The following is a 26,473-nucleotide window of genomic DNA, read 5'->3' as shown; positions in this document are numbered from 1 at the left end:
TGTAAAGTATTAGAAATAAAAGATTTTACCAAATGATAAGGATGCAAATTTTAAATACAGCAGTAAAGTTTAGATACTTATATGGAACAATCCAGTTAATTTCCTTCAAAATAATCACTGTTGGTTTATTTTTGTAAGTTGCTGAGCATTTGCAGATCACATGGACTTCCATGGGATATGTGGGTGCTCACCAGGTTTGCAAATCAGGCACTCGGTCTTAAATGAGTTAGAATAGTTTGAATAAGCATAATTAAGAAATCTGATCAATCAGGTCGCTATCACTTAACATTCCCTTATTAATTTATAATTCATGTTTGTACACTATATTATTTACAGTAACAGAGTGTCTTGGTGAAGGAGAGTTGCTGATGGTGGAAGGAAATATCAATGTCAAATGTTTAGCAAAAATATCCAGGAGTCTAATGGAGTTAGTTAAGTTATTTAGTTACTGACTATGCGTCATGCTCCTCATTCATGGTCATAAGTCCCCATTAAAGCCCAATGATGCACCTTACTCCCTCCTACCCTTTTCATGAAGGTTGATAGGAACATATAACAAAAACAATTGCAGAACGTTAATAAAGCAACCAGTCAGAGGAGAGATGGAAAAGACCTATTGTGGGGCTATTCCTCCCTGATAATCACAATCTTCAAAAATGTGTAGATTTTCATGCCAAGGCATCACTGAGCACTAGCAATAAGAATTGTTCCCACATGTCAGGATACAAAACAGTTTAAGGGGCTAAAAGTGTCATAGAACAAGAGGGACACAATACCAACCTGGCCCCAAAGATAAAACAGTCTTGTAGTGTACATTTTTGCCAATGAGAGACTCCATTCATGAATTAATAATTGAGTCAAACTGTTAGCCCAAAGTCTTGAATGAATTGTCCTGTGTATTCAATGCTGCTTTTGGATTTGTTTTTCTGGAGCAAGACATACTAATTAGGAACCATGATTTATTAAATAATTTCAAATTCATGAACTCTAGTAGTATTTATTTTCTGGAGAGTGGAAGTGGGTTGAACTCCCATAGGACAGAATATCAACCTACAACTTATTATTGTGATACCTGTTTTAAACAAAACATATTGATCCTATTACCATATTGAGCTACAAAAACAGGATGGTTCTGTTAAGCATCTTCAGCTTTTAAACACATATTTTAGGAGCCACTTTAGGTTCACCCCTCTGCAGGCTAAATCCAAGATTTGACAGTCAAATAAACCAATTTAGATACTGAGTCTAATATGCAGAAATGGTTATAAGATGTGATGTAAAGCGACACGAAGGCACAGACTACATTTATATATTTTTTTCTGTTTATTCACTTTTGAAACAATTTTAATATGAACATCTAGAGAATCAAATGCAATACAAGAACAAGCATGTACATTGCTAACTGTAGTTTTGGGTGTACTAATTTAGGCTGCTCAAACAGCTTCAGTTTAAATATGAAACTTCATCTTATCTAAGGGTTTTATACTACTGCTCATGGCCATAGTATCCAAGTGCCATCCGGGTAAAATTGATAACAAGAGTGAACCCTACTGGGCTTCACAGTCTCCTACTCTTCTCCCTTTATGGGGTAAAAACTATGCATGGAACAGATTTGAGGGGGGCATATTTTTGTTTTGGGATTGATTAATGTGTTAGTTTCCAGGTTTTCACGGGAGGAGATTGGAAACTTCTTGGGGGTAAGCAGGTTGGATGTCAAAACTGAGTCTCTTTTCTGTTATGCTCGAAATGCTTTTCTCAAAGAGGAATGTTTTTCATTGCTTTCTAAAGAGGACCAGACTCCAAATTCACCTAAGCTCTTGTGGAATTTGTGCCATAGCCAAATCCCCCCAAAGATGAATGTTTTGTCCTTAGTTTCCACACATCATCCTAGGCTTTATAAAGCCATCACTAAAACTGAACTGAAGCTAATATATATACAGGAAAGTTTTCTATTGCTCCAAAACAATAAATTCACAGACAAAAAACCCAAAGCAGCCAAGTTTTTTGGTTAAATACATGTGCAACATAGCATAAGGTAACAGATAAGTAACAAGAATGTTTGACTTGCCTCAACATGCGGCTGCAAATGGCAAAATTAAAAACAACAAAACTTCAATTTAAGGTACTTCCTTCCCCCCCTTTTTAAAAAATTTACAGCCTGTGATTTATAAATCCAGATAGTGCCATATGGTGTCATTTAATCTACTTATATATTTAAATATATAAGTATGGAGAAGATATTAAAGACACCCTGTCAAAATAGCCCTGAAAGTCACGTTTAGAAACTATATAGTCTTCCTGAAGTGGTTCTTTGAGTCTTCTATACCCACAAACTAATTTGGGGAATATAAGTGTCGAGCACAGATGAGGGGCTTTTGTGCTCTGACATAATGTCTTAAAATCTTAAGTATTCCTTTAATGCTGCGGCCACCATGTTTGTCCCATTGAAAATTACTTAAAAAAATAAAAGCCTGGAAAAAAAAAAAAACTACTTTCCTTTCCATCTTGAAACAAACTGATGGCATCTGGATTACCGAGGGAGTCCTAATTAAACTAACTACTGGTACCAAAAGCCAGTGCTTTCTACATCCTCAAAGAAGAAATGAGCACAGATGCCAAGTCAGTTATAGGCACCCCAGCTGTTTCTTGGCAGATATAGGCCCCTACATCCCACAAATACTGTGAAATCTGTCCCTCCCTTTCATTTCAGTACAACTGAAATTTAAATAATAAAAAGGGAAGGTTGTTTTGCTTACATATGCAAATAAACATTACCATCAACAAGAAGAGTTGCATCTTTTTTTATGGGGGGAGCAGTATTGCATGAGTGCACATAATGCCATTTTACTTAGTCACTGCGATATACACTGTGCAGTGATTTTGCATGTGGAAAATGAAATATTTATTAGCATGATTAAAGCACCTTGGTCATTTTTAAACAATTTTACATTGTAGAGATCAACTTTATTATAGTCAGTTATCACCCCTCCCCACAACATATTTGGTTGCGTACCATGAAGTTCACATACAGCATGTACTATTTGTTCAGCCATTTGTAGCACGAGGAAGATATCCACAAAATGGTGTTCACACTACAGGCTAATATGCTAAACCCACATAATTAGAAGCCATATTTATACTCTTTCTGAGGCAGTCTAAAACCTCTGTGTTATCTGGTGATGGTGAAAAAGGGCAGTGTAAAACAACAGCACACACAATTATCCTCAACACCGCATTTACCACTATTCTGTCACACAAATATACTTTTGTACTTCATGCTAACTTATTTTTCAGATACAATAGTTAGCTACTATGCTATAGATACATATTAAGCACAAAACATTATTTTATAGTAAGGTGAGTTCTGTTGTTAAAAGGAAATTCACTTAACTAATACTCACTGCTCATAGATAATACGTAACCAAAGGGTAGGAAGTGGGTACTGTGACAAAGCTCCTCCTCTACGTTGGTGGGTCCTGCGCTTATTGGCAGATTTGCTCACCTCAGTGATCTTCCCCACAGTCTGGATCAACTCCTCCTGTGTCTGATCAGAAGTTGGGAGGTTTGGGGGAACCCAGGCCCGCCCTCTACTCCGGGTTCCAGCCCAGGGTCCTGTGGATTGCAGCTGTCTATAGTGCCTCTTGTAACAGCTGCATGACAGTTACAACTCCCTGGGCTACTTCCCCATGGTCCCCTCCAAACATCTCTTTATCCTCACCACAGGACCTTCCTCCTGGCGTCTGATAACGCTTGTACTCCGTAGTCCTTCAGCAGACACCCTCTCCCTCTCAGCTCCTTGTGCCTCTTGCTCCCAACTCCTCACACGCACTTCCTCTCCTCTGGCTCCTCCCTCCCTGACTGGAATGAGCTCCTTTTTAAACTCAGGTGTCCTGATTAGCCTGCCTTGATTGGCTGCAAGTGTTCTAATCAGCCTGTCTGCCTGAATTGGTTCTAGCAGGTTTCTGATTACTCCAGTGCAGCCCCCTGCTCTAGTCACTCAGGGAACAGAAAACTACTCAGCCAGTAACCAGTATATTTGCCCTCTACCAGACTCCTGTATCCCACTGGCCTGGGTCTGTCACAGTACATACAAAGAATAAATATAAATACTTAGAGAACAGTGAATTAAATTAATGGGTTCTGCTGACACAAACTACAGGAAGGAAGTTTGTTTGGCTTGTGTAATTACCAGAATCCTTCAACAGATATATATGCCAAAAATTCAAAGTTTTCTTGTTTTAAAAATGTACTCTACTTAATAAGGTGGATTGTCTTTCAGTAACATTTCCTTCCTCCTCCTTTCTGACAGTCCTTCTTTTTAATATTTCACTTCCTCCTTTCTCATCTACCACTGGAGTCTACAGCATCTCCCTACTGAGATCTGCCAAGAAGCCCTGTCTGGATTATTGCTGGATTTTTTTTTAAGATTTGTGTTCTCCCCCACATAAAATTCTTCCATAAGTCATAGTGTGTTTAACATAGCAAACCACAGAATATTTCATAATACATTTTTGTACGGCATCTTTTGTGCAAAAGTAAAAACTTCCATAAGGATTCACATATGATTACAGCCTATGCCTAAGAGTAATATAGATTGTTTCCTGTTTGTATAAAGCACTTTACTTCTTTAAAATACCATACCTGCATTAAGGATTGCACCAGTACAGATGAACATAAATCACAGTATCACTTATAGGTGCCGTAGCATCTGTACATGCGGTAGGAATGAAGAAAGGTAGAAAACCAAGTAAAAGGGAGAATGGGTGAGTTTGGGAAAATTAGAAGTCTTGGGGCATAAGATCTGATTGATACAGTCCAGGCTCAAGATCACAGAATAGGCCAAGGGATTAGTCTTGGGACTGGCTTTAACGAGATTCAAGGAGTCAGCATAGAGAGGGAAAAAGGGAAGATGTGGTGGGACAACATAGGAAAAAAATTACTGCAACACTGCAGAGAGACAGGAAAATGACAAATGGAAGCGTTTAAGGAGGGAATGAGCTAACAAGTAGGAATAGATGAGATCAGAGATGCGGGATGGGGGGGAAATTTCATCAAAAATCTCGACCAGTAAGAGAAAGAGGAGGTTGGAATTGGTCCTGAAATGGAATGAAAGACAGGTAAATTGGGATGACTGCAAAGAGATTGTACTGCTGAACAATGCACAACATTGGTGTGAGAATACCCAATATTTAAGTCACTTTTTTTTTCTCCCATGAGTAAGGATTTTTAATGAGATAGAAGAAAGTTGTGAAACTAATATTTGGGTTATAGAAGGAGACTATTTTGCCCTATCGTCCCAGTATTGGCACCAGTGTTTAAGGGAAAAATTCCAGAATACCCTTCCCATGTAAAAAATTACAACCATTTTGGGGGTTCTCTCTAATTTCAATATCTCTGTAAATAAACATAGCATTCCAGAATCTCTCTTCCTCAGTTCCATTGCCAAGTTTGAAAACATCTAAGCAATGGAACTCCAGTTGTGTATCCTGAGTATCAGAAGCACTACCTTTGTACTCCTGCTTTCTTACAAACAATTACTGCAATTCATTATGTTCTATGGGGCTCATATTTTTCTAAGCATATGATAAAGTGTTCTTTTCTGATCAAAAGGTTGCAGCAGAAATACACTGAACAATCAGGAACACATTTTCTGTAACTGCTTTATCAAAATGGAGTATAGACATCATTTCATATAAGGTAGGTGTTCCTGTTCAATCCATCCAATCAGCTGAAAATGTTCAAGTGAGATACAAGAGGAACTACAAATCATTGGTTATGTGCAACTGACATTTTCAGGGTCATGCACATACTTTCCTAGCTTTTTCTGAATTTGACTAAGATGCTGCTTTTTGTTGTCCATGAAAAGTAACATTCCATTTTTAGTCCACTTTGTTACAAAACAAAATTAGAAAAGCATATTATCACCTAAATTTTACCTAAGTGAAAAAACAACATATGATTCCTTTCCTCCAGTTTTTGAAAAACTTCTGCAAGTATTTTACCTAAAATTATCGATTTGATACAACTGCTGTTCATTTCACACAATTTCTCTTGTAAAATTGAACTTCTGCATCACCTCAGTTGGAAAACAAAACAACAACATGATCTAAATATTCACGGTTTCACAAAATCAGTGAAGAGGATTATCTTTTTGGCTTCACACTACATCCATACAACATTCCTAGGTGATCTTAACACGTGGCCAATTAAACGTCAGGCATAAAAAATACTAGGAAATTTAATCTCAGTAGCAAAACTATGTACACTGTTTATGAAGTTTGCACAAAAGTATAAATTTAATGTAATCCTTTTTATACTTACTAATCTTGATCTTTCAAGCTGATCTGTACAGATGGACTCTTATGAGCACGCTGAACCCCAATGAAGACAGATGGGCTTTGTCTGCATGGATCAACTTGGACCATCAGAGCCTAAGTCCAACAAACTATTTCACTTAACTCCTAAAGACTTACTCTCATGAAGTTAGCAACACTATACTGTTGGAGGTGGATGATGTATTAAATATAACAAACACAAAAAACTAACAAAAACACTTATGTAGAACTGTAGTGCTTATGCACAAGTATAGTGCTTATAATTCAGTAGTTCCACTGAACTCAATTGTATTTTCATGCAGAAATCATAAAAAGTAACTGACAAATTTAGTTAAATGGGTTGCAAGCACAATCAGGCCAAGAATTAGGAATTATTTATCCTTGGAATAGCACGGTTCCACAAGTATTATGAGCAGTGCAGGATGAGCAGGCTTGTAAGCTTACGTCCTTATTTATCCACAGAATAGGTACAACATAAGCAACAGCAATTCTTCAAGATTGCCACCAAAACGTGCCTCTTTTGGGTGAGAAGATAGTTTCCATCTCCATTTGATGCATGATCTGAGACTGAAAAAAGCATTTTTGTGTAGGTGCGATGTACACACAAGCTCTCTGAGGAATGGAGTCAGACCACCAACTAATTTAATAAACCACAAAATAGCCACCAGATGACAACTTCTTATCACTACTGAACCAGCGGTAAAAGGTTCCATTTCACATCCCCGAGCCATTCAACAAATCAGTTTAAATTCTCTTCCTGAGACACCGTTAGCAGTTCTAAATCTATTTTATTTTCCCTGAAAGGCACTCTGAACTAGTTGAATGCCATGAGCTTTAGTAATTTGACCTATCCCAGAGAAAATCCCTAATTAATTTTTTTATAACACTAATCTTTCAGCATAAACCTTCTTTCAGTCATGTTATAATGAAGGTAAAGTATAATTGCATTTTAAATTAGGCATACCTCTCAAACAAACAAAGCAAATATTCACTTGCATGTTCTCTGTATAGAAATTCCATCGTGTGAAAATGTCGCTATTGCACTCTTTGGGCATCATTAGAAATCCTAACTGACTGAACCAATAAACATTACTGTTGAAAATGTTCATCTCCCTCAACCTTTGGATGTATAAACCCAATGTTAGAATTATTCAATAATGCAATTCAATGCATATAACTTTATGGATATGAAAGCTTTCATTACTACAGGCTGTACTCAATGGGACGATATGCCAGCAGAATCTCTACGTACAAAGATAATGTTTACACAAGAAGTATGCCAACAGTAGTTCTACAACAGAAGACCATTTCTGCTGATCATCAGAAAAAAAGAAGTCAGTTTCTTGTTCTGTATCAGAGCAACTTACATTCCCCCTCTACTCAAATCTCTAAAGGACCTGAAACAAAAATTGTGATAAAGGCATACTCTAATTCTACACAGTAGCATTTTCAAGTCGCAACAGCTCTAACATTCAAAATCATTGCACAAACTCTTTAAAAAAAAAAAGAGGTGAACAGTGTCTAAGACTCTAGGTCAAGCCCTATGAAGACAGAGAATTGAACTACTGAAAAGAGCAGTTTCAAAATTATGAAAAAAACGGTTTGCTAACATACTTTTACTTTTGCAGATGGACCACACTGACAGATTACCATACTACAGTCAAATGGCCAAAAGATAGAAAGACACTCACCGTACACAGCATTAGTGATTTATACCAGTAATGTGCTGGAGGGGGACACTTGGTGGCTTGAAAGAACCGCTTCTTAAAATTCTGTGCAAAATTGAATGGAGCATCAGGGTGATTGTACTGGATTTAGTTCACTCACTCACTCACTCTCTGGATACTACTAAATCATCCCTGCCATTAGAGACTCATCCCTGGGATAATAAAATACATTTCTGAAGAGGTTTTTTTTTTTTTTTTTTAATTTTGTGTGTGTGTGTGTGTGTTAGTGTTACTTTTGGAACAGAAAGCCAGAATGCACCAAGTGTCAGGTGTTAAACATTGCTAGGAAAGGATTCACGCAGAGCTGCATAGAAGTCATCTTGACCCCCTCCAATCTGTCCCTTCTCCCTCAACACACACAACCTGTCCATTGTGTTAGATCACTGTAGCTCTGTATATTTCCTATAAGTACTAACTTTCTCATCATATACAATTCCATCTGTCCAGTAGTGCTGCCTCCTTCCTTAGATTTATATTCTGTTTTAAATGTGGAGAACAAATTAATAGCTTCCTCAGTGCCTCACCCCTGCTGTTTGCAAACATCCCCCATTCCACTTGTATTGTACATATGGTTTATGACAGACAAGGGAATATTTTTGTGGGATCCCCTTATCAAAGTATTAGCAGCATATCACCAGAATACAAACTGGAGACACAAAACATACCGTAAACCAAACATAGACTGGCTTCCTGATCATTGTCACAGATTAGAAATTTAAAATAAGAGATGCTTTCTACTTCACTGAACAAAATACAAACTACAAGAAAGATACTTGGTATCAGACATAGCAATGGACTTTCTGTTAAAAAATGAAGAAAACTCTGTAAAACTTAGGATGAAAAATGTGAGAGACAGACTGCAGAAATAACATCACAATATGTAGATAGCTGTCACTGAAGCAAAGATGAACAGCAATAAAAAAATGCCTCATCAGTATAAAAGTCTAATACTACTGTGTAAACTGTCCTAGACCTAGATCATGTATTAACTTCTGCAAAACTTGCATACCTTGTCATGTCAACTAAGTTATGAAATAGAAAAAGGGAGGAAACAAGTTAGAGACTGAGATAGGAAACTAAGATTAAAATAAAACACAAAGATTTCCACCACCCAAGAAATTTACACAGCAAATATTCAGCTATTTTCAGTTTTTTGTTCTAACAACTAGAACAAAAACCTAACAGACTCCCCTCTACCTACCATATGTAAATTCCATTTATATTAATAACAGATCTGCATATCACCCCTGAGTTTACAAATTAATTTAATTCTTTTGGAAGGTGAGAACTGAAGAATGTGGAATATTTTCACTTATGCATGGAGAACAATAGAAGCTTATTATGTTAATTTTTGCAAGTGATTTGCAAAACATCACATTCTAGAAGCTAGTTTATAAGAATGTTTTAGTCTTTTGTCCCCTCTGATCCAATGATGCTAAAAGTGCTAAAAATGTAAGTTTACAAACAGAGTTAAAACTAAACTATGAAGCAATATTCAACATTTAAAATAATTTCTGATTAGAGATACAATTGACCAGGATAGTTGGAACTGGATCCTTCATCACATCACCCAAAGGTCATTTAATTTGCTACAAAACAAGCTCAGGCAACACAAATCAATGGGCTAAGCACCCGTCCTCTAAACAAATCAGGCCTCTTGACAGTGTCTCAAGTTGAGCACCATAAACTGAGGCATCCAAAATTTCAAGTCACTTTTGAATACAGTGCCACAATGTCTATTTCTATTCTAAAATACTCTATCAAAACATACATGTAAGAATATGCAATAAGGCCAGGGGCGGCTCCAGACCCCAGCACACCAAGCACGTGCTTGGGGCGGCATGCCGCAGGGGGTGCTCTGCTGGTCGCCAGGAGGGTGGCAGGCGGCTCCAGTGGACCTCCCGCAGGCATGCCGGGTGGTCCACCAGAGCAGAGGGATCAGCGACTGGCAGAGCACCTCCGGCGGCATGCCGCCCTGCTTGGGGTGGCGAAATGTGTAGAGCCGCCCCTGAATAAGGCAATCAGTGTCACAATCTTCTGTAGAATTATTTTTTCCTATGTTCCATAAAAATCTTCATTTTTTAAAGAGGAATACAGTGGGTATATTCTATATTTTTTTTTGATCATTTCCCAATTTTCATTGCACTTGTGTTATTTTTCAGGTATAATTTCAGGGAAATCTCACTTAATCCTTCTGATTCCCTCACTTAACTGATCCCTACATTCCATACATATTAATGGCTCTCTTTTCAAGCAAGTCATGGTTGCCCAAACTTTGGAGTGGAGACGAGTCACTTGGGCTCACGAAGTATTTCCCTCCAGACTACTGGCCTGCAAATGTGAGACCCAGTCTCTGATCTCCCACATGGCAGCATGTGCATCCTTCTGCTTGACCATCAGGCCAACTCATTTCATTTTACACTGTAAGAAATTATTTTATGAAGAAAATATTTTTATAGATTATTTTCCTGTGACATTTAGGCTGATTCTTAGCAAACAAGCACTTACATACTAAGTGTGATAATTACCAATCACCACAGAATTTTGTACACTTTACTATATTATCCTTTGTACAAAAGCATACACGTATACATACTTTCACAAAGTTACCTGAAGTTCTCGATCAGGGATCATAAGGTGCTGCCTTAGCTACCTGATGGGCTATGATGCCTTGCCCATTTGGATAGTCTCTTACTCACAATATACACACAGGCCATTCCTTTTCTGTATGTAGATTTTTAATCTTTAGATTCCCAACATCGCAGAATATATTGCAGGCATGTGTCAGGAGGAGCCTTATACCCAGCTTTCTCTATAACACCCAGCTCAATCTCTGATCAATCCCCTCACTTCCTATTCCTGTTCATTATATATTTTCCCTTGTTAAGTTAATTATCTCCTAGTCCAGTCAACACTCTCACTTTAATAGGTTAATTGTCTCCAATAACGCCTGTAATCTTCTCTGCTATGCAATTAGTGAAAAAGGTGCTACAGCTAGCACTCTGCCATAGATGGTTGGAAAAAAGAGCCATCCAAAGGCTTTACACATAATTCAAACTCAATTCAAATCTTGTTTTAGCTTCAAATACACCTGATTAACTTCCTTCTTGCTCACACCCACATACTTTCATGGGCCTGTGTATTTCCAGAACAGGAAGAGAAAATCATGTTCTTGTGGTCTTTCCAGCATAGCTGAAAACCTGAACTCCTTCATATCCCACCTACTTTTGTGACCTTTCAAGCCAAGAGGTCCAGATGAGTTTTTGATATATGTCCATTTTGATATATGATATAGCATTATTGAATCTAACTCAGACAAGAGCTTAACATGATTGAGAGTAAAGTATAATTTCTTAGTACTGTTACACTCCCCCTCCCCCACAATCCCATACTTCAGATACAAATGCCTCCAAAGTTTGGGTTGAGGGAGTATTCGATATTCACCACCAGATGTGAATTTTGCAGCTCAGATTCATCTCTAGTCATTGATAATAGGAAGGAAAAAATATCCCAGAAAGTCTGCTGAATGATAGTAAGTATATGGTCTGCATTTCATCAAATCAACTGACAAAACCCTGGCACTGACTATCAGTACAGTTAAGCAGTCTGACCTTTCAAAAGTCAGTAGTCTGTAAATATGCAGTATCTTCGAGAACCTGTGATCAGGGTCGGCTCCAGGCACCAGCCCAGCAAGCAGGTGCTTGGGGTGGCTAATGGTGAGGGGCGGCACGTCAAGGGCTTTGGTGGCCATTTAGCGGCAAGTCCCTCACTCCCTCTGAGAGTGAAGGACCAGCCGCTGAATGGCCGCTGAAGACTGAAGCAGCAGCGGTAGAGCTGCAGATCGCGATCACAGGTTTTTTTTCCCCCTCCTCTCTCTTCTCTTTTTGCTGCTTGGGGTGACAAAAATCCTGGAGCCGGCCTTGCCTGTGACAAAACCATTGGTGCTAACTGGCAAAAGGTTCAACATCCTTTATAAGCAACCCTTGGCTCAGACCTGCCAAACTCACTGCACCTAACATGCCACTTTTATGGTCTTTATCTATGAAGTTATTAATCCTTGTGAGATATGTATATGGGTAATATTTAAGGAATAATGTAACAATGTTGAAATTTATGTCCTTGGCGTGAAAGTGAGTCACCAAGGAATAGCATGTCCCAGTGATGGCCCATTCAAACGGGAAGGTTATATAATGTATTGCAGCATTGTTCCCCATTTTCACCAACCCAGGAAAGTCAATGGAAAATCAAAGACTATCTATACACATCAAAAGCAGCTGGAAGTGAAAAGTGAATGATAGCACAGCAAGGGGATCGCCTGCCTATGAATAAAGACAAAAGACTGATTCAGTATATTGCAGGTTGGAGATCCATTCACTGAGGTACCTTAATGAGAGCAGGTGCTTCATGAACACAGAATCTGGGACTTCAGTAGGTATCCATTGACCGGGAGCTGGACATCAGTGGCGGCACTTTGAAGAGACTAGGGGTGGGTGCCTCTTTGTCAACCTACAGGGTAAAGGGAGGGCTGCTATAGCCAGACGGATGCTTGAGTGGCTGAAAGACTGGTGGTAGTGTTAGGGAGCTAACAGTCAGCTGGCACAGGCAAGACTCCCTAGTGCTGCAGACAGGTGGCAACAAGATGACTCTCAGCCCTGGGTTTCCCAAGAAGCATCACGTGACCATGTTCTATTAAGTCTGTGTGCAGCTGTGGGCCAGGGATTGTATGCAGCTCCAGGCGAGAGCATTATCATCGCTCCCCCAGGAATCAAGAAGAGTGGGCGGTGATAAAGGTGAATTACTTAGGTTGTAAACAGACTCCAGAGAAGTACCACTCCCTAGAGTGATTTGCATGCATTGGCTCCATCTGGGTTTTCCAGAGACCAGTGGACCAAAAAAAAAGGGTGAGGGGTTGACGTTAAAAAGTTTTGGTTTAATCTGTCTCAGGGCCTTCTTTTTTGATCTAGCAAATGGACAGGGCCACAACCTTGCAGAAGGATTGGAAAGACTTTGGCCTACTAGGGTCTCATAAGACTAATGGTGACCTCTGGCAAGCTTTTAGTATGTGTATGGGAACATTTATTATTTTTATAGTTTTTGCTATAACACTTAAGAATAAATGTGCTTGCTTCAAAGGAGCTGTGCGGCATCTTGTAACCGCTGGCAATACACTGTTCATAGCCCTCAGAGAGAAAGCAAAGCACAGGTGCTGGCCTTTAGACAGACAACCTGCTGGAGATATCACAGAGTAAGGCAGGGAGCTGTGCAACCTTAAAACCACCCACTCACAAACTAATGTGATGACTGGAGACCAGAGATGTGACTGGACACTCTTGGAGTCACCACAAGAGGGTGTGGGACAAGAGATAGAGATGCAGTTACCCTGAAATTGTGACAAAGAGTAGAACCCAGGTCTCCTGACTCCCGATCCAGTGCTCTATTCACTAGGTAACAATGCAGCCCCACATAGGATGCTGTCTCCCTGGGATACATAGATAGATTTGAATTGTGAAGTGGAAGAGAGAGGTAGACTTATAAAAAGCAGCAAATGACTGCACTCTTCATTATATCCAACTCACAAACTGAAGACATGTAACATTCGTATTCCGCCCAACACTCCATTTGCTTACACCTCATCTAAATGAAAAATGCAATTAATTCACTCAGCTACAAGTTGGCACTACACAGAATATAGTGCCAAGTTAAACTTACTTCACTGATCAAGCTAATGCAATATAAAATCTTACAGAAAGTAATGTGTCCAATATAAGCCAAATTCTTTTCCGTTTACCAGCCAAATGGACCTTCTCAGCATTACTGGTTTTTGTTTTGTTTTTATAGCTAAAGTCTGGATAAATTAATTGATAAAATTGCAGATAAGGAAATTGATTTTTCATCCTAACATTTGGGAATAAATAAATAAAGAGAGACCAGACAAGTGTGGGGGAGATTTGACATTTACTTCTACTAGCTCAGATAAATGTCCAGAGATGAGCCTAATGTGCAAGAAATATTCATCTTTTAATAAAGACCTTTTCCCCCAAAAAATCATGCAACAAAATGAGCACAAATCTGCCATCATATGGTAAAATGTATATGGAAGATTTGAAGAAACCACAGTGCGATTTCAAATTCTGTAATTAAATCACAGAAACCATTCAGACTACACCTCTTAGATTAAACCATTTGGAAAAACTGTAATGTTTTCATCTGTGGAAACATATGGGGAGAAAATAGACAAGAATATTATGTTACATGCACCTTATAACTGAAACGTTCTGCTTTATTGTTAATTTGTCTATTGGGGTAGGGGAGTCAACTGAAAATAACAAAAGAAAAAAAAATAGGTGTTGGAAATAGCTGAAAAATTTACCACAAAGGCTATGAGACAAAAGAAACTATAGAGACTATGCACAGGGTATTATCTGCAGAGGACACCAAGCTGGAAGTTGTTGTAACCACTTTGGAGGACAGGATTAGAATTCAAGATGACCCTGACAAATTGAGAATTGGTCTGAAATCAACAAGATGATATTCAATAAAGACAAGGGCAAAATACTATACTTTCACAGGAAAAATCAAATGCACAGCTACAATATGGGGAATAACTGGGTAAATGGTAGTACTGCTGAAAAGGATCCAGGGATTCTAGTGAATTAGAAACTGAATATGAGTCAATCATGTGATGCAATTGCAAAAAAAAGCGAATATTATTATAGGGTGTATGTAAGACATGGGAGGTAGCTGTCCTTCACTACTCAGCACTGGAAAGGCCTCAGCTGGGTTTAAATGTGAAGCAAGGGAGATTTAGATTAGATATTAGGAAAAATGTTCTAAACTATAAGGTAGTTAAGCTCTGGAATAGGCTTCCAAGGGAGGTTGTGGAATCTCCATCCACTGTTTTTAAGAACAGGTTAGGCAAATATCTGTCAGGCATGGTCTAAGTTTACTTGGTTCTGTCTCTATACAGGGGTCTGAACTAGATGACCTCTTGTGGTCCCTTGCAGCCTTACATTTCTATGATTCTATCAATGCAGGAAGTCTAGATTTAGATACTCTTTCAGGTCTCCTACTTTATAAGGGATGGAGAAAAGGACAAGATCTACTGCCAAGTTGGGTTGAACATGAACTATCATTGCTGTTGGACCATTCTAGAAAGTGAATTGCTTGCTTAAGTCCCATTTTTGTTTTTACAGTTGCATAAAAGTAAAAAGGAGGGATGGTAATGGATTCAAGCTAGTCTTTAAGTCCTTTGTGACATGTGGCAAAGGAGAACCCATCTTCATTTGTCAGGGAACATGTATCATAAGGAAGAATAAAAGGCTCAAATCAGTAGTTTATTTTTGAATTAGCATTCTGTCTAGTAAACTTAATGCAACTTCCCTGCACAACCCACATACTGCCATAAGCAATTCCTCTTTATAGTTTCAATTCTGAAAGTCTAAAAAAGAGGCCAAGTACTTAATTTGATTTATTTGACTGGACATTCTGAATACAGGTATAATCAAGTAATTTTGCTACTGTAGTTAGTCTGTAAAATGCTTCTTGTACAATAAAATAAAGTGTGTATCTTCCTCATTTGGTTTCCATGTGTCAGCTTCTGGCATACCACGTCCATTTACAGTAGGTCACCAAGCCTACCTTTCAGAGAGACATCTGTACATAAGCAGCTTTAATACTGTATTCATTTAGTTAGTTTTATTCTTCTATGCTTTCTTCTGCTGTTAATTTACATCTGGAATCTACAGTATTTCAGATTCATCAACACTGAGATATAGGCTTGCAGTTCCCACTGTCAGTATAATGTGAAGGAGGGAAAGCAAATAAAAGCAAGAAATATTTGAAATATCAGAATTCTCTCTCTCCCTGGAACCTCTTTCAGGTTTAGTGTTGAATATTTTTGCTCGCACTCACCAGAGCTATACTTTATAATGGGCCGTTTTTACTCTCAGCAAAGGAAGAACTTGTGGCTCACCAGTTACAGAATGTATTTTATTCATTCTTTTACTATTGTTTAACTTTTAAATTATAGTTAATTTTATTTATTTATTCTGAAATATATTTCAGAAAACTAAACTTAAAATCATCATATTAAGGTTTCAAACACATGTCATGTTAATTACCTCTATGAGAAATCAAAGACAAAAACTGACTATCGATAGCATGTATGGAAAAAATATTTCATTGGTAGCAGGGGAAATGAGCTACACATTTTTCCATTTCTAAAGTTCAAACAGATAAATGTTATGACATCAATCAATATCAAGTTAAGAAAGTACAAATCATTTAATGCATTCTGTGATACAGCCAACCATCTATTAGTATAATAATATGGTAATTTCCTTGTTAGATTATGGGTTGATGTCTAATAGAAGAAAACAGAATATTTGACTCAGAGCTTTTTTACAATTTATGAATGATATGCATTATTCTCATTATGAACCAGTACAATAACTTGGTCTGGTCCTTGACAAGAGCCATATCATGTTCTTCATTCCAGCATCACTTTTAACCAAGTCACCTGAAAATCTTCAGCTGTATTTTAAATAATAAATGATATGCAGAGTATACCAGAATCTCAAGAAAAAATGTCAAAAATATTGCCAAAGACGCATAAGAAAGTTGAAAAGGTCAGCAGGAATTTGATCATCAGAACAGAATATCCAGAACCAAAACATGCCTGTGTTTTAAAGCTTCGCATTGTAAAAGTATTTGAGAATTGCCTAAAATTTGGCAGAACAAATCTAGAAAAAAACAAAAATAGTATCTAGTTTCTTTCACACAAAAAAATCAGAGCAACAGGACAAGGGAAAAGTATAAACAGCCTTGTGACAAGGTATGACTTCTATAATTTGTTTTTTTTATAATTGTATTTCTTATGGGAACCGACATTTCACTTGACAGTAGGAGAAAGTTTGTCAAGCTTTAAATATCTCAAAGAACAGTTCAGCATGTGGGCCATGTGCATTCAAGTTGGGTGTTTAAACATCACTTAGTCTTATCTGACGTATTTGATCCCTTGTTCTACGCAAAGGTGTTGTAGCCATTCAGGTCCCAAGATATTAGCGAGACAAGGTGAGTGAGGTCATATCTTTCATTGGACCAATAAAAGATATGACCTCACCCACCTCGTCTCTCTTATTTGATCCCTGACAGTTGGGCTTTAGGCCTTATCTTGACAGTTGCTGATTTCCTTCTGGTGATGGACAAAGAGAGGTTGTCCATTATCATTCATTTAGAATTATCAAGCAGACATTTAGAGTGTTTGTTGATCCCATTGTGGATCCCACCGAGTGACTGAGATAATGCTGAGTGACTGTGTTTGAGCTGGGTGAATAATGGGTTTTTCAGTTTGCTGGCAATTCTATACAAAAACTTAGGCCTTGGCTACACCGGTGCTTTACAGCACTGCAACTTTCTCGCTCAAGGGTGTGAAAAAACACCCCCCTGAGCGCAGCAAGTTACAGCGCTGTAAAGTGCCAGTGTAAACAGTGCCCCAGCGCTGGGAGCGCACTCCCAGCACTGTAAGCTAATCCCCTCGGTGAGGTGGAGTACCTGCACCCCCAGCGCTGGCGCCACGACCACACTCGCACTTCATAGTGCTGTACAGCTGTAAGTGTAGCCATACCCTAAGAGGCAATAAAGAGGAAGGATGCAGTAAGAAAGACAGATATTAGAGGAGAAATTGAGGAGTGCAATGTGAAAGGTTGCAAGAAGAAAAGGGAGGGAAAGCCTTTGAAATGACGCAAAGCTTTACAGATTTAGGCCCCAGTCCCAGAAACGGATCCACATTGATGTTAAATGCCCATCCGTGAAGATCCATTTGTCGGATCAAGGCCTTGACTGTGTATTCCTTGATTGTATTTCATTTCTATATTTTTAGATGCTGGAAGTTCTGGTAGTATGGATGTTATTAAATTGAAAAAAGTCACAATTGTATCTCAGAATTCAGCAAGGTCAAGTGCAAAGCTGTATGAGATTGGTGTATGGAATTAAACTGCTGCATCCAGCAATGGTACTAAAGTTCATTGGAAATTAGTTACTAAAGCATACACACACATGAAGGCAAAGCTAAACTACATTGTTTTGGTTAATCCAAGTTCTTGTAAAATCCCAAAGATTCTGGTCCATTACAGCTTGTTTTAAGGAATCTCACTCTACTTTTTCCTGCATAGCTCAGCTTTTGGCTAGCAATAACTTAAACACTCTAGTTAGCTTTTTGCAATGCCGTTTTCCATATGAGTCACCTTTATTTCATGGTTCATCTATTGCATGCTTGGCCCTTGGAAATATAAATAAAATATTGTTGTAACTCTAATCCTGCTTGCCTTACTGTAATTTCAGAGGACATCTCTGAGGGACACATTGCCACAGAGTAAACAGGAGAGTATTTGGATCACAGCCTCAAAGCAAGGACAACTCTTCTCTTAATTCACTGAACAGTCAGTGAGTTTGCACTACTGCTCGGTACCTGGTGTCTCTTGCGTATGTGAGGGCTAAAGGGGCACGGAGTGAAGGTCTGTGAGAAGCAATCTCTGGCAAGAAAGATTAAATAAATTTGGTGGCAGAGGGTAAAGTACTGTGGAAATTCCTGCTACGACAAGATTCCAAAACACTAGAGGAGTTTTAGCCATCATTCCTTAATAAACTGAATTTACTTAGGACATATTATTAAGTATTATAAATATTAAATAACATTCAGAATTAAGTTTTGTTTTCTGAGCTAGTTATTGTACTTACTATCTGCTAGGAAAAGTCCAATACTGTATACAAGAAAATTCACATCAGTTGGGAGCATAAGAACTTGAGAAGAAATATTTTATCTCATTTGTAAAATAGCACTAATGACCTCAAGGTCAGAAATTTCCTGACAGTTAATGAATGGTGAGGTTGAGGGCCTGAGGTAAAGCTACAGTTCTCAACTCCTCTTGGAAGTCATTAAATACCAGAAAATGCCCTTCTCCTTGGCTATTATTGCTTAATTATACAGTTCAAATTATTTTAATTCAAACCTACTGAAGCTTGTCAATCATAGACTGGTAAAAATAATCCAGCATTCAAATGCTGCAATTTACTTAAAATAAAAGGTACTGCAAAAGTAACCCTATCCCTTGGCAAAACAATAAAGATCTATGACACTACAGGTATGATACGTCAGACTCGACTATGATACATCGGGTCCAATTTTGAAACATGGATGTTTTTAACAGACTAGCCACATCTCACATTTGGACTTTCAAACAGAGCTAGTCAGGAATTTTTGTACAAAACAGTGTTGTCATTGGAAAATGATGTTTCATCGAACATTAAACGTATTAAGTTTGATAAACTTTTGATGAACTAAAGGCAACGTGCTGATAGATCCCTGCCTACTTTCCTGCAAGTTCATCTGGAACACTGCTAGGGACACTGGAGCTTCCAGGGTCCATGGCTTTGGGACATTCCTATCATACAGACTGCCCTAAGTCTGAGAAACAGGGTCTTCCTGGCTCTGCAGTACTGGGGCAGGCCCACCATACAGACTGGAGTGGGCTCCAGACTCCTGGGCCAGCTGTCTCCCAGGGTGTCTGACTCCTGCAGCCTGGGTCATCATTTGCCAAGAGTTGGGCAGCCTGAGGAACCAGCTAACCCAGAAGTCTGGAAGTTCTACGATCCCCAACCCATGACAGGGCTACCACAAAGCCAAAAACCCTGGAAGCTGATGACTGAAATTGACATGATTCTTGTCAGCTTCACTACTGTTCATCACTGATTAGAAGTGGTGAAATTGAGAAGAATCATGTCAATTTCAGTCAGCATCTTCCAGCATACCAGGGAGTATATTTTGTTTCAGAAAGACCATGAGTCAATGTTTCTGAGACAAAAATTTTACAGAATTTCTGGTTCACAGAAAATTTTTAAATTTTCCATAAACTAGAAATTCAAAACTTTTGGCAGCTCCATATTAAAATAAGACTGCGAAAGGCATATTTATATACACAAATATTAATCTAATAACAAAATATAGATGTTGGACATCCTATTTAAAGTTATGTTTGAAAACTGTGCTCTCACATCTTTTAATAAATATAAAACCAGGCGTTTCCCCCCCCCCAAATGAAGCTTTTTCAAAGAAAAATGATTGCCCCTCATGAAGGACCTTCTGAGTTCTAAAAATTGAAGTCTCTCTACAGTTGAGTCCTGTAAAATATCTAAGGCCCTGAAGGTTTACATAGGATTTTTTGGCAAAATTAAGCCAATATTATTCTGAAGGAGGTGGAAAGTCGAGTTATGCCTGTGTACAAAATTAGAACTGGTCTGAGAACAAGTATGCTTGGAAAAAATGAAGGGTAAGTAATATGATGGAAAATGGTCCTTGTTCAGATATTCAGTGAACTAAAGTGATACAACAAGAAAGTAGGCTTTGACAGAGATTAAACAAAGAAACTTGAGAGGGATTCAAAAAGTATCTTTGACAAAGTTCTAAGAACTAGGTTGATGGTCCCTTTTTTCTAAGGGAAGCCACACAGACAGCTTCACTAATGAGACTGACTTCGGGGAACAGAAAATATGCAGCTGGAGAGCAAGGCAGGTAAGCAGTCTGTACTGGCTGAGAGGTAACTGAGATGTAAAACTTGCACATATAAATAATTTGCAATTAGGCCTTTCTTAATCCTGCTATAAGTAATTCAACGATAAAGGATTTGGAAGCTGATAGTGAATTTATACCTTGAGATTTGCAGGGTAGATTTGCAGCCAGAAAGGAATGAAGATATCAAAGAGGATGGGGTGGGGCTAACAGGGGAAGTAGTGTGGAGGATAAATGGTCAGAGGACCAAGCCAGTGCGGTGGAAAGGACTGGTAAAAGTGAACAGAGGTTGGAAAGGGCCAAAAGGGGAGAGACAAAGATGGAGAAGTGTTGTGATAGATGATAGGAGGTGAGCTAAGCAGCCAGAGAACAGTGCCATAGTGACAGATGTGGGCACGAGTCTAAAAAGCAGGAAGTCCAATATTGCTGTCTGTGGCCAATATGAGAAGGCTGGCTACCAATGTGGTGGGGGTCACTCAACTCTAGGGGCTTCCAAAGACCAGAGGCCACAAAGACTTCTTTGCTGTTCCTGGAACACATGGTTGGAGGAGAGGAAGGTCAGAAAACCACTGAGACTGAGGTACATAGTATGACTGTTGCCCAGTCTGTTCGGGCTGAGAGGAAAGACAGATAGACTCTGCACTCACCAGTGTTTGTTGCCAGTGATTGACTTCTGTGATGGCAGTGAGTGGAGGGGCTTTTGAGGAAGATAACTGATAATGGGAGTGGGCTGCAGGTCTTGCATAATCTGCTCCTCAAGTGGGAGAGTGACATTCCATATTCTGAGGTAAAGTACTTTGGGTGTAAACTTTCTTCTTTCTGGCCAATACAGAAGTTTATCATTTCTGATCATATTTTGCCCCATAGGCAGCTGACACATGCAGTCAGTCAGTCATCCAGTAGTAGCTTTACAACAGAATTAGAGAAAGATGTTTCAAAGCATTTGGAAAGTGTTCTTATTGCATTTGCAGCTGTTTTGAGTTCCAAGTAATTCACATTCATGCTTTGACTAGATATCTTACTGGACCATTTCTCCTCAATCAGCACTCCACCAAACACCCCAAATAAAGACACTAGCACCTGAGGTAATTTACATCAGATGCAGTTTCAGCAGAGTGCTGGGGAAGATTCTTCTTGGATAGTCACTATTTTAATGAAAGACATCTCGTCTTTGAGTCTCTTAGTGTGAAACAGACTCAGGAGCTTGTAATTATAGTTCTATAAAGATGAAAGACTGCAGAAGTCTGAGAGAAATGATTGCCTGTGTATCCACACAGAAAACCATCATCTCTAGGAGATGAAGACCTTGCCAGCCAGTCACCTGGGAAGGTCTTTGAAATTGGTAGATCAAGTGAAGGAGACTCTTGAGTTTTCCTGGGGTAAACTACAAAGTGAGATATCTTATTCTGAAATTAACCAGATGGGAATTTAAGAAAGTAGTATGGGAAAAGAGAAGTTGGATTAACATTGATGTGCCTACCACAGACTCTTCAACAGAACTGGCTTTGATCAGAAGCTCATCATGGTAGCAATAAATGTAGAGACTTTATCTTCTTCATTCTGAAAATTATGATCACAATCAGTCTGGAAGATTTGGAGAGCCAGTGAGAGTCCAGAAGTAACCTTTATTGGTTACAAGAAAGATAAAAAAATGGAACTGGCTTAAACAGGTGGGATTATGAAAGTATCTCACCTTCATACATATACAGCATCAATTTTCACTGTGGGTTGTTTCCTGGATTAGGAAAGTAAAGTTCTTCATCTTAAACCTTGACACATCGATTCAAAGATGAGAGGTTAACAGCTAAATGGAAACTTGGTCATTTTCTTTATCACTAAGAGTACCTGCCAAAAGAGAGTGTTGTTCTCTAATAATGGCTAAACAGGTGGCAAATTGTAATCATTACTACTAACTGGTAAGAATTGCACTGATCAGCATGGTAGGTGCATCCTGTTTGTTTCATCCACCTGTTATGTCTTAACTATTATACTGTAAGCTCTTTTGGGGTACAGGGACAAGCAATTAGCAGTGTTTGTACAGTCCCTACTACAACAGAATCCAAATAAAGTAATTATCATAATGCCGAACACATAGAAGATATAAATCCTAGATTTATAACTTTTGATCTTTTCTGAGGACTAAAACATAGGAACAAGGTTTGAGTGATGCAAATAGGTCCTTCTGTTACTCTGTGAGACATTTTTGTGAATTATTTAACTTCCATTATATTGTTCTAAAGGTTAAAAAATATCTAATGGTGGCTATGATTACGAAAAGTCAAGCTAAATCATCAGTTTCTATCCTGCTATAATATTAGTTTAATATTTCAGCAGAAGAAATTAACTGTGTCTATATTAAACTCTTTAACTGTTGTATTAATCATTACAGTAGCATGATTGATGTTACCTCTTCAGCAAAGGTGTATGGAAATTTGTAAAGGATTTTCTTCACGGGCTCCATAAATGATGTCAATGTTCAGCAAAGTATCTGACACCATAACAGAAGACTCAAATAGGGCGTTGAATTAAAAATGTTATTTTCAAATACATTTTTACAACTTAGACAGAATGGCTGGCTCCCCCACCACAGAACTCAAATTGCTATGCTGGGCCAAATAGATGCAGTTTTCTTTTCCAAAAGAAATTCACGGCACTCATACCACATTATACATTTTATTACAATCTACATGACACTACAGTTCTTATACTTTTTGAACTATGTAATAATGAAAAATCTGAAAATATCTAGTAAGAGTATTCCTAACCTCTTTTTCTCACTGCACTGAGTTGCACTTAATGCATTCAAGGGGGTGTATGGTCTCTGATCTTGACTTTGGAGGGAATCTGTTTGTGGGATATTTAAAACTATGGTATATCTACAGTATTTTATTATCCAAGTTAAATCAGGTCATATAAAGAACATTCACAGTGAATATTTTCCCTGTCCTCTCCCCTCAACTACCTGAGCTCACTGAAAATCATTATGCAACATTTTCTTTAATGAACACAGAAAGAAAAAATCCAAGATATCTGCTTTTCTAGAAACAAACTACCTTAAAAAACATTGACTGTCAAGTGAGTTTATTACCTCTTACATTTAAATTGGAGTTGGATTTTAAAATCAATTCTTTTTAACATTTCTAAAACCAAATACAACAGAAAAAAGGCGACAATTTCTAACAGCGTGTCAGTATTTGAACGTTGCTTAACATTTAAAAAATAGCATGACACATTTTTGCTAGTCAGATTGAAGTGTTCAGCAAAAAGGCACCACTTGACAGAACCTAACAGAACTGAAAAAGGTAGATCACTGAGATAGGAAAAAGCAAAGTACATACACAATTTCACAGCAAGCACAGGCAGATTAGAATAATTTTCACAATAAACAGTAATGTTGACAGACCTGTGGAGGGAACTGCCTCCCTTTTTGGTCAGGGGACATGACATAAGCAGCTTGTGTGTACGCATAGCTTTTGAAGCGAGGTTTAGGAGGAGGTGAAGGGGTGTGCACGTGACCTTGTGCTACACTGACTGTGATCTAAGAAGGAGAAATTAAGGGGAAAAAAGCAGACATACATTGATAAACATGTATAGTACAGAAGTGAAGTATTGTTTTCAAGAACAAAAGAAGGGAAACAAGAGAGGGCACCAGCAGTTAATCTTAGAGATAGCGCTAGCATGCAGCAGTCAAATTTACGCAGAAAGTAGGGAGGTGTTTTCATTTAGTCTGATATCCTTTCACGAAAGTCAGAAAGACTCCTGCTTGAGCTGCCAGGCATAATGCCAGTACTAAGTGAAAGATCTTTCTCTATAATCCAGCTAAAGCTGAAAACAAATCATAAGTCTTGAATAAATGAAGCCAGCATTCATCAGGTCAACTATCATGAATGGGACCGAGTTTCCCATAAGCAAGAGTTAACTCAATGGAGTGAGTAAATTAGGTCTAAGTCTCCAACCACTTCAGCAGAGATTGGCTGAAGGCGGATTCAGAAGCAAAACTGAGGTAGCAAGCACAAGAGAAAGTGCCTGTGTGACTTTGGTGCTCTAAAAGGGCAAACTGCAGATGAGCACAGCTGAGTTCAAATACTAGTCAGTTTAAATTAAACATCAACCAATGAAAACACATTTAATAAACAGAATAGATAACAGTTATTCCATGTCTTCTGCCTATGTTACTTCATATAAACAGTATTTTTATTTCAATGGACTATCATTTAGATAATTGATATGTTAGAATGGTACAGCATTTTTTTTTAAAAAGAGAAACAACTGTAAATTTTATTAAATAACAAGTATAACACTCCTACCCTTAATTCTGCTCCTTCTCAAAAACCAAAATATTTATGACATGCTTTTGAAGAGAATATATCTGATATTAGAAAGTAGAAATACAAAGCAACAATCTGCTGATTTTTTACTTTAAAACAGCCCAATACTGCATACAAAGCAATACAAAATACTGTTCATGCAGACATTTCTATTTGATACATTTCTTCACTGAAGTTACAGATATGCCTACAGATATTCTCTCTCTCTCTCTGGCCCTCTTAAAACTGTCATGTTGTGAGTAGAAATGTGAAGGAACTCACTGTGACAGATAGACAAACAATACCCTGTAATATCCTGGACAAATCATACTGAATTAAGGGTAGCATTTCTGCAGTTCTGGTATTACAAACTGAAATGTGTGTACACTATTGAGAGATTGTATGAAACTTCTTTAGCATGAAGACAAGATAAATGCAATCTCTGGAAGATACAAGGAAATACAAAGGCCTTTTAGGAAATGAGTGAAATGTATTTCCTTAGGAAATACTTTGAGGTGAGGGGAATTCAAATTCTCTCCCTCCAAACCAAACCTTTTGAAGATATGCCCTGAAGAGATAGACTGTTTGAACATTAACAAACTGCTTCTGGAAACTCCAGATAAAAGGATAGACTGAACTTGTCATGGGAGTGCTTGTTCTGAGCTAAAGCTGTGAAAAAATTCTACGTTCACAAGGACTCTCCTATGGTGAGGAGCTGAAGGACTCATGCTGCCAGATCCCCCTTGTTAGAGTTGGGGTGATCTCTGGTAAGTTTTATTAGCATGTATATAGGTTCATTTATTGTTGTTAATATATTTTCTCTGTAATGCTTTTTACCTTAAAAATAAAGTGGAATTGCTTAGAAAACTCAGTGTAGTAACTTATATCTGTAGCAATCATGCTGTTATCAGTCTCTGAAGAGAAAGCAAGCAGGTGTGTTTAGGCGGACTGCCTTTGTTGGGACACATACAGCGAAGGCACACAACAGCACAGTCTGGAAATACCATGGTCAGAAGGGAGAGAGATGCAGGTCTTCACCCAAGAGAAGCAACAGCTAGGGAGCTGGAAGCCTGAGCATGGGTGCTTTGCTGGATCACTGACTGGAAAAACAAGTGCAGTTGCCATGAAGTGTGACACTCACCTGTTCAGAGAAGCGTTGTTGATGACGTAATTGTATGTGTTCTTCTCTAGTGACCTTTGATTGCCGTGGCAATGTTTCCACTTCCTGGATAGCTTCAATGGTGATTTGCTGGGGTAGAACTTGGAAGAGTGATGTCACATACATTAAGATTGACTTCTTATCTGGATAGGCAGTTGCAATATCTGGAAAATATATTAACATAGATCATTTCTGTTTCCATACTAGAGAGTACGCAGTTGAAAAAACCCCAATCAATTTCAAAGGAAGTTGACAGACTAATGAGCAGTCAATTCTCCATGTGAGTCCTCTGGAGACTAATTAGAGCATTATATTCAGCTCCAAACTTTCTATCAGACTTGCATACCAATGAGAAAGAGACAAGGTTTCATATGGTAATC

At 38.3% G+C, this 26,473-nt stretch overlaps 1 protein-coding gene across 5 annotated transcripts in view; it reads right to left on the bottom strand.

Moving 5' to 3' along the window:
* The window catches only part of LOC116822169 (dystrophin-like), an 836,401-nt gene that overhangs the window by 71,848 nt on the left and 738,080 nt on the right, over window positions 1–26,473 (bottom strand). For 4 of the 5 annotated variants that reach the window (XM_075059855.1, XM_032775843.2, XM_075059858.1 and 1 more), the window contains 2 exons: window positions 26,076–26,257; window positions 24,031–24,165 (listed from right to left, as the gene is read on the bottom strand). In XM_075059855.1, coding sequence (XP_074915956.1) covers window positions 24,031–24,165; window positions 26,076–26,257 — 317 coding nt within the window. The remainder of the gene's footprint in view (window positions 1–24,030; window positions 24,166–26,075; window positions 26,258–26,473) is intronic. The other variant, XM_075059861.1, reaches the window with a different exon arrangement.

The sequence above is a fragment of the Chelonoidis abingdonii genome, chromosome 1 (genome assembly GCF_003597395.2).
Source record: "Chelonoidis abingdonii isolate Lonesome George chromosome 1, CheloAbing_2.0, whole genome shotgun sequence".
Lineage (NCBI taxonomy): Eukaryota > Metazoa > Chordata > Testudines > Testudinidae > Chelonoidis > Chelonoidis abingdonii.
The sequence above is the reverse complement of the archived record's forward strand: the minus strand, read 5'-3'. Positions and strand labels throughout refer to the sequence as shown.